The following is a 10,000-nucleotide window of genomic DNA, read 5'->3' on the forward strand; positions in this document are numbered from 1 at the left end:
ATCAAGACGTCAACTCCCTGTCTAGTCAAGAATATAAAAACTAGAACCCATCTGGAAGAAATCCGGGTAATTTTTCCCTGACCCAACCACACCCTTTTTGGATCAATGTAAAATCAACTTTTCCATTCATCTATAGATTGTCTTTATCAACGTCTCTCAATTCCCACCGAAATAGTGCCGATGTGTATTAGTTGGAATATAGTGATTTATCTGATTTCATTAGTTTCTTTTATGAGTTTTAAGAAACATACATATACACAGACACATAAAGACACACACACACACACACACACACACACACACACACATATATATATATATATATATATATATATATATATATATATATATATATATATACATACACACACTCACACACACACACTCACACTCACACTACCGTATAGTGGTAGTATCAACTAAAACTGTAATTTTCCCTACCTGATTTACATATTAGGCAGTTAAATCATATGCGTTATAAGCTTATGCATATAGACTACATATATTTTTGCTAGCTTAGTATGTCTTCTTTAAGAAAACGGTTTTGTATTTGGCTTTAGAACTCGCTGAGTAGTGCAACTTAAAAATTGGAATATCTGCATAACAGTTCAGCCAAATATTACTTTATCGTACTTAACATTATCTGATAAGGAATGTATAAATGATCGATTAATTATCAATTGATGTTAAATCTCAAAACATCTTAGGAATGGAGTACTACCCATTGATTAGTTTATATAATTACAGTGTCGTTGAAATTTCGACATATGAAGAGGATCTTTTGTATATACACAAGGTCGGTGTGAATAAAGTACGACCTATTGATTTATGAGTATACCTATAGTCAATTCTTTTTAGCGAGGCAGATTTGCACCGACTCGCAGCGGTGCCTTTTTAGCTCGGAAAAGTTTCCTGATGGCTGATTGGTTGGAGAGGATAATTCTAACCAATCAGCGATCAGGAAAATTTTCCGAGTTAAAAGGGCACCGATGCCAGTCGGTGCAAATCTCCCTCGCTAAAAAAAATTGACTATAGTCATTATGACTGAAGCTCGTCCCACTAAACTGTAAATACAATTTATCGTTGAGACTTGGGTCATTCTGATCTTGAGAATCATCTAATCTTGAGTTTGTGTCCTGTGTGTGTGTGTGTAATGTATAATGCTAAGATGTCAAGCATCAAATCTGCTTAATGTTTGTACAGCTCTTTATTTTCTTAATTTCTAATCGGAGGTCGTTTTCTCTCCTCTTGAGCCCTTTCATTGGGTACAAACCCTGACTACCACCAGCCAATGAAAATTGAGCTTCTATATTCTTTCTCATTCAAGAGCTTTTCTCTTCCATCTGAGGCCATTCTAAATTTTCATTCTTCCCAATTTTATTATTTTTCTTCCCTCCGACTTCTCTACCGATATCCAGGCCTCAGATGTTCACAGATGCTCTGATTGGTGTAAATAAAAACTTGCTTTCTATCAAGCACATTGACAGCTTTTGTTTACGTGGGGCTTTTGATAGCTTGTTGGCGGGGCGTGCTCTATCTCTCCAAGCCTTTGGTAAATGTCTGGTCTGGGCGTAGTTATCTGCATTTATTCATTTATTTAGACAAATAATTGAATAAATAGATAAACATGTGATTGTGTCGTCACTTGATTTATATGTGTTTTGAACAACAGATGAAGTATGATTTGATAATGATTAATTTCAAGATATGACTTCAGGTTTAGAAACGGCATAAACACACTTACAGGTATGTTTATATGTTTTCAAGTAATCACTGTTATAATTTTATTGCACAATGGCTGAATTTTTGAAAAACTGACATTAAGAAACAAGCTGTTTTTAAATTTCTCAACTTTTTTAGAATACATTGTTATTGTTTGCTCAATATATGCGCATCTTAATTTTAACTAAGGCCTAATTTTCAAAATACTTTGATAACAATAGATTGATTTAATCGGAATTAGCATATCTGCTTTTCAAATGTACATCTATCTATTTTTCCAAGTGTGAAAGTTACGACTTGAAGTCCTCAAGAATTTTATCAAATGATTTATTGCATACATTCTCTGAAGATCCATATGGATCTAATTCATTTTCTAAAAACAGGAAAGAGATGTATTCAACTTCAACTTTTTAGAAATTTAAATCCCTTGAATGTGACATCCTTAGAAGTTCTTAATTGTCACGATGGAAACTAATTTGATATATGATTTTCAATTTGATAGAACTAGGATTAATCATATCCATATATTAGAGATTCGTCATTATGATGGAAGATTTTCAAGTAATTATTTCAGTACATAGTTAAAGATTTACTTTGAATTATTTATTTGTTTAAAATTTTTCCCTGTTTGCAGCTGATATCTAAACCCCTCTCTGTATTGAGTGAATTGACCTGATCTATCCTATTTGATCTTGAGATTGAAAGTTTGCAGCTGATATCTAAACCCCTCTCTGTATTGAGTGAATTGACCTGATCTATCCTATTTGATCTTAAGATTGAAAGTTTGCAGCTGATATCTAAACCCCTCTCTGTATTGAGTGAATTGACCTGATCTATCCTATTTGATCTTGAGATTGAAAGTTTGCAGCTGATATCTAAACCCCTCTCTGTATTGAGTGAATTGACCTGATCTATCCTATTTGATCTTGAGATTGAAAGTTTGCAGCTGATATCTAAACCCCTCTCTGTATTGAGTGAATAGACCTGATCTATCCTATTTGATCTTGAGATTGAAAGTTTGCACCTGATATCTAAACCTCTCCCTGTATTGAGTGAATAGACCTGATCTATCCTATTTGATCTTGAGATTGAAAGTTTGCAGCTGATATCTAAACCCCTCTCTGTATTGAGTGAATTGACCCGATCTATCCTATTTGATCTTGAGATTGAAAGTTTGCACCTGATATCTAAACCTCTCCCTGTATTGAGTGAATAGACCTGATCTATCCTATTTGATCTTGAGATTGAAAGTTTGCACCTGATATCTAAACCCCTCTCTGTATTGAGTGAATTGACCCGATCTATCCTATTTGATCTTGAGATTGAAAGTTTGCAGCTGATATCTAAACCCCTCTCTGTATTGAGTGAATTGACCTGATCTATCCCATTTGATCTTAAGATTGAAAATATCCAAGAGAATGATGATTACATTTGATTTGCAGTTATAGCATTGAAGACTCATATATACAAGTTATTGGTTTTAAAGTACGTTATTTCATAATTTTCACTTTACATGCCTTCACTTAATACGATTATTTTCATAATAACGTATTTAAAAGTGACTAGAGTAGGTTCATACAGCCTCCAGCTAAAAAACCATTAATATAAATTAACAGCTTACAGTAGATCCTTTTATCACATTACTTTACTTCATCTCGTTAGTTCATTGATCCATACACAAACCAAGAGACCAGACTATTTACCGCTTTCTTACGGCTTCAGCGAGGGAAGAAGAAGATTAAAACACTCTTCTTCTCGTAACTCAAGAACAGAAAATATCTCCGGCCTCGATTCCTTCATTCCAGACTTCCATATCAGGCAGATTTCCGTCTTCAAGTTGCCTAATCTACCTTACCGCCCAGAGTTGAGAGGTCATCGGTAGTCGAACTCCAGTTTGTGACCTTCCAGCAATCCTGTGACCTTAAATAGGCAAATTTATTTAACCAAACCAATAACCTTTTCCTCATAGCCTTCCGCCGATACTTAACCATGGAGAAATGCGATCAGAATGGGGACATTGAAGGTATTGCCATATTTTTGCAAACGTGTTGTTATTTTGCTTTGTTTTTCGTAATATATATGTATGTAACAAAACTGTTGTGAGAAAGAGAGATGGGGAGTAATTTATTGAAGTGTAAAGAGGACATTACATATTTACATCTGAGTAATATTTGATACAGCATAGGTTGAGGCTTGAGTCGTTATGCCCATGGCATTCATCTAAAGAAGAGCCAAAATGATAACCAATGAATATTTATTTGTTCCGGTACAAATACAAACCTTCGTCTTTTACATGCTGTAGGAGGATAACAGCGAAGGCTGGCATACACTGCTTAAAATTTCTAACGAGGTGTAAACTATTGCCTGGGAGCAGGAAGGTCCCGGCCCCCTGCTTGCTTACTGAGTTCCCACTTCGATAGCTTCCTGACCACAATTTTAATCGTAGAGTAATGAAACTTATGAACAGATTCCTGACCACAATTTTAATGGTAGAGTAATGAAACTTATGAACAGATTCCTGACCACAATCTTAATCATAGAGTAATGAAACTTATGAACAGATTCCTGACCACAATTTTAATCATAGAGTAATGAAACTTATGAACAGATTTCTGACCACAATTTTAATGGTAGAGTAATGAAACTTATGAACAGATTCCTGACCACAATTTTAATGGTAGAGTAATGAAACTTATGAACAGATTCCTGACCACAATTTTAATGGTAGAGTAATGAAACTTATGAACAGATTCCTGACCACAATTTTAATCATAGAGTAATGAAACTTACGAACAGATTCCTGACCACAATTTTAATCGTAGAGTAATGAAACTTATGAACAGATTCCTGACCACAATTTTAATGGTAGAGTAATGAAACTTATGAACAGCTTACTGACCACAATTTTAATCGTAGAGTAATGAAACTTATGAACAGCTTACTGACCACAATTTTAATCTTAGTGTAATAAAACTTGCAGGAATTAATTGTTATGTAAAGAGATGAAAATGATTACATTTTGGAAGGTTAAGGTCTAAAGTTTAGGTCACGGTCAAGCGAAATGTCCAATTCACGTAATCAGCCATAAGTTTGGACATCGTAGTCATAGAGACTTCTAACTTGGTTCATATTTGAGTATATGAAATTCCACGCCAATTAATACATGTTAAGGTCAAATGTCTAGGTCGAGCAAAAGGTCGAGAAATAAGCTGCCGCGGTGGAGGTCTGCGCTCTACTGAGTGCCCCTCTAGTTTTTCTGTTTTAGGGTTTGTGCGCTGATGTGTCATTCTTATATCACCAAAGTCAACGTCACAATGAATGGTTTATAAACTTGAAATAAATACATTACTTTTCCTTAATTTTCTAGTTTTATTAATTTCAATAGATTTGATCAGAACTTAATTTTGCATTATGTACTCCAGGAGTTGCAAAGTTGTTAGAGCTCTCTGCAACTAGGGACCTTTCGATCAGTGTATTACCACTCTCTTTGAAAGAAGAACTGTTTTGCTATATTTGGAATTCGGGACCTAATGCTCTCTTTGGCTTTACTCTGGAACTAGGGAAATTTTCCTCTGGATCTAGGGGATTTTATCTCTCTTGGAGTAGGGAACTTTGACTTCAAGATTCTGGGTCTTTCATTCCCTCTGGAACTAAGGACCTTTCGTCTCTTGTAGACGATTACGTTATTTTGTATAATGCTTTATACATTGAACCTCTTATTGAATAGTGGTAATTGTTTATGATAAGAGGAGAAATGTAGTGTCCTTGTCAAACCCGGCAAGCCACCTCTTCCCCCTCTGAGGCATAAGCAGTTCTGAGGCTTCCTCTTTAATTTGACATTCTCCTCTTAATTTTACTTTTCATTCTTCTCACAACCTTTTTTCCTTCCTTTTTCGTTGTCTTGCTTCAGGGGGCGGGTTACGAATCCTCCAATTGGTCTTTGCCTTTAGTAAAATATAAGCCTAGAAGGCACCAGACAGTACTGAATATTCAATGACCAGAAGAACATTGTCTATTGTCTGGCAGCTCACCTTTATCCAAGGGATGCATTTTTGAAAATCTGAGAAACAGGAAATATTGAACATTATACCATTTACTTGTCACGTATAAAAAATCACCATATTTTCTCTCTCGGTGGGGTGACTGAATCTGTTCTAACTGATTAATTTGATATTAAAGATGACCGACTGATCTGTAACTGGTGGCTGATCCCAAGAAAAAAAGATTTATAGAAAAATTTCTGTAGATCTTTGTAGTTGTGCATTGCTTGATCTGATCAATAGCAGTCTACCAATCCCCCAATCTGCTGTAGATTGAAAGCGTTACGCCATTAGTGTCTTTAAACATCATTCCTTCCAGCTGAACCTTGGAGATCCTGGAAGTAATATAAGCTCTTCTTTCTTAGAATCTATGATCATTGAAGGCAATTCATCCATATATGAAATTGCATAAGTGGTTTCTCTCTTTAGAACATGAAGTATCATCCATAATCTAATATAATCTAAGAGTAATGATAAGAAAGTCGTTCTCGTTTGTGAAAGGGAACCCTTCAATTAGTTGTCCTTTCTGAAAACTGACCCATTCCCATTAAAAGTGGTTCAATCAATACCCTTGTAGAATCGTACACAATAATATTAAAGGGAACGCACTGAAGAGATTCTTCGCCTCTCTTTTACGCATCTCGAGCCGCCAAGAGTTAACTGGCATTCTATCTGAAAGATAGAGAGTAGTTGCTGACTTAATTGATTACTGTCTTGCGTCCAAGTTGTAGGAAATTAATCTCTTATTGTTGATGATTTCGGGAATCGCTGGTTGGATATCTCGTGTTTTTAAATACTTGCATGAGGCCGGTCTATGGCTTCCTTCATGGGTAAGCCCTTTTCCTTATCTCTATTGTCTTTTCTTTGTTTTCTTCAGAGCTGGGTTGGGGAAGGACATTATTTTGCCTTTATATTGGCATTGAATCCATGAATAATAGATAGGCGTCAGTATAAACCCTAATTAAGGCAAATGCAAAATAATGCATTCGGAAATAGAACAAATTCCTTCAGGAGAGAGAGAGAGAGAGAGAGAGAGAGAGAGAGAGAGAGAGAGAGAGAGAGATTTCCGATAACATATGAGGTCATGATAGGAGATCATGATGGTTTTATAACGGGCCATTCGTGTTTCGAGGAAGCATGCGATATTTTATTGTTTCTAGAGTTGTCTGTGTGAAAGCCCGATGGGTGATTTTATCCTACTTTCAAAGACAGGACTTTTATTTCCTTTCGTGATCCGTTAACAGTTTTTTTTGGACACTGTGATTCTCTTGTCGTTTGTATGGCCAGCTTTGCGTGTCTGAGTTCATCCGTTATATAAATATAAATACATAATATATATATATATATATATATATATATATATATATATATATATATATATATATATATATACATATATACATATATATGTATATATATATAATATATATATATATATATGTGTGTATATATATATATATATATATATATATATATATATATATATATATATATATATATATATATATATATGAAAATGTAAGAAAGGGAATTAAGAGATTGGTCGAAGGAAAGATCCCAGGAATTGATGTATATGTGATGTAAGAATACCTGATAAAGTGAGAAGTGCTGCTAAAAAGGTTAGCAAAATTTAGGCGAAAGGATGCACCAGGAAAAAGTGGTCGACAATAGATCAGTAAAAAGTGTATAATTCAGACATTCTAGAAGTTAGGAGGAGAAGAAAGACTAAATAGTGCTGGATAGATGAATAGAAAGGAAGGACCTTGTTACTGATTGCCTGGCCCTTACGGCCAAGCACGGGCTCTTTCACACTTGCAGTCCGTAGCATGAAGGACTTTGATATCTTGGAAGGAAAAGAAAGTTTCGAGGTGCTGGTGATGTAGTGTGTGTAGGGGCTTTGATGACATGCTAATGAGCCCTCAGTGAAGGTGTATGAAGTGACTAATGAGGAATTAGTGAATGTAAATGGCAGTGACCTATGTTCTGTTCTGTTCTTTTAAGGAAAAATGACAATGGTAAATATATAGTTTATTGAAACAATTTCATTTATTAACTGTATGTAAGTTGCAGTACTAAAGCAACTGAAAAAATATACTATGTTACTGATTTGATGTAGGAAATTATGAAATCCATATGAGAGGAAAACTAAGGTATTTGAACACACACGAGACACTTCGTTATCTTATTGCCCTAAATCTAGTCTGCACAAAGAATGAATATGAATTATTTCATGAGGAAGTTTTCATAATACACTCCTAAATATCTGCATCTACCTGGTTTTTAATATGTTTAGTAAAATGTTAAGGGTATTCATTCAACTGAATGATTTTAGTGGAAATTCGGCGTCCATATCCTGGTGAACAATTCTTCATGGACGAAAAGTCAAGATTTGTAATTTTTGCAATGGCCCAGTTATGGAACAGGGCATATGGCTGATCTTGTTAATTATTTGTTGGATTGTTTTATTAAGGACTTCTTTGATACTTTTTACAGTTATTTTTATTATTTTTACTGTATTCTGTTTTTGTATGTATAAGTTGTTAATATTCAATAATGATGATATTTATTTTAACTGACGGTATAACTGACGGTATTAGGGTGAATTTTGGATTAAGAAATAAGATTAGTAGATGCTGGAATTCATTAATGTATTTAACAGTTTTGTCTTTGTATCAGCGAGAAAATATAAAATGCAATTATTATTATTATTATTATTATTATTATTATTATTATTATTATTATTATTATTATTAGTATTATTATTATTAATTGCTATTGAATAGAAGAATGGCCATTCTAACTGCTATGTATATCTTACAGGGGACACTTCACAAAGCCTCGAGGTAGCAAAGGACAGCGGAAAGGTCAACGGCGAGGTCATAAGAGTAAAAAAGGGGGCCTCTGTAGAAGAAGACTCTGTCGGAACCGGGCAGGAATCGGACGAGGAATTCAGCCACCCTGAGATAAGCAGGGCCTCCGAATACGAAGAGGAGGTCAGCGTAGGTCGTGTGAACGGAAAGGTCGTCGAGGAAGAGAGTGACCAAGAGACCGAAGACCTCGTGAGCGAGAGACAGATCGTCGACGTCTCTGAGAGTACCCAAGACGTCGACGAGGAGGTCATCGAAGCAGTCGAGGAAATCGAGGTCACAGAGTGCCAGGAGACGCTCGACGAGGTCACTCAGGGATCTGAGGAGGAAGCAGAGGTCTCAGATAGGGAAAGTGTAGACATACAAGAGGACGCTGGCCCAGAGAAACGTAAAATCGAGTACATTGAAGATTTAGAACTAGAAGAAGAAGAGGAAGAGAAGCAGGACACAGAATCCGTAACTGAAGAAAGAGAAGAAGAGTACCAAGAAGAAGAAGAAGAAGAAGAGGAAGAGGAAGAGGCTAGCATTCCCGAAGAACCCAACCAAGAAGAGGATCTAGTCGATTGTAAACCCGAGACCAAAGAACCCATCCAAAGCCTTAAGACATCTGCCAAAGAGCATACGAAGACCAGAGAGCAGGGCGTTGAAGAGGAGGGAAGGCAGGCACCGGAGGGCCTCCTTAGGCGCAGGAGCTCAGCTGAGAGCTTCCAGAAGCTCAAAGATAGATTTAGCAACGGGACAAAGGTAGAGGAGAATAACAGGAAAAATATAGAGGACGAGCAAAACCAAGGAGGTGCCAAAATCATGTCTGACAAGAATAAGAGATTCGTGAGTATTTATCAGTTTTTATTTTGTTTTTATTCTTTTATTTAGAAAAAGCTAAGACCATTTAATTTTTTTTTTTTGTTTTGCCTCGATATGACGACCTTTTTTTCCTAGTTCCTCTTGACAGTTGTAACTTCAAACATGTCAGGAACATTCTTGTGTCAAGTTTCTTTTTTTCTAATTTATCAATATTCGCAGTTTGGGAGCTGCCTCCCACCCTCATCTATTAATCTTCTTCTATACAGACTCTTGATCATATTTTGAATATTAGTTGGAACACATCGAAAACTTACGGGTATCATAATTTATTTTTGTTGTTCAAAGTTTACAGTAGTGTTTCAACGAGAAGACTCATTTCATTCCCATGATTATTTTCTTTGTTTTACCCTCGAGTCAGCAATTACATTTAACACATTTTTATATACTGTCAGCCGTGTGTGGGGCAGTAAATATCAGTTGAAGCAAAGCGTTAGTTTATTAATATATCTGGTTTCTTAAATGGGAATTCTTTAAAAACCAAGACTAATAAAGGCGAATGGATGTCTG

The 10,000-nt window shown here is 35.6% G+C and overlaps 1 protein-coding gene across 5 annotated transcripts in view; it reads left to right on the forward strand.

Annotated features, from left to right (window-relative positions):
* The window catches only part of LOC137630429 (uncharacterized), a 106,959-nt gene that overhangs the window by 75,129 nt on the left and 21,830 nt on the right, over positions 1-10,000 (forward strand). For all 5 annotated transcript variants that reach the window (XM_068361899.1, XM_068361898.1, XM_068361895.1 and 2 more), the window contains 2 exons: positions 3,528-3,745; positions 8,583-9,457. In XM_068361899.1, the coding sequence (XP_068218000.1) occupies positions 3,712-3,745; positions 8,583-9,457 (909 nt within the window). In that variant the 5' untranslated portion in view covers positions 3,528-3,711. The remainder of the gene's footprint in view (positions 1-3,527; positions 3,746-8,582; positions 9,458-10,000) is intronic.

Source organism: Palaemon carinicauda, chromosome 38 (genome assembly GCF_036898095.1).
Source record: "Palaemon carinicauda isolate YSFRI2023 chromosome 38, ASM3689809v2, whole genome shotgun sequence".
NCBI lineage: Eukaryota > Metazoa > Arthropoda > Malacostraca > Decapoda > Palaemonidae > Palaemon > Palaemon carinicauda.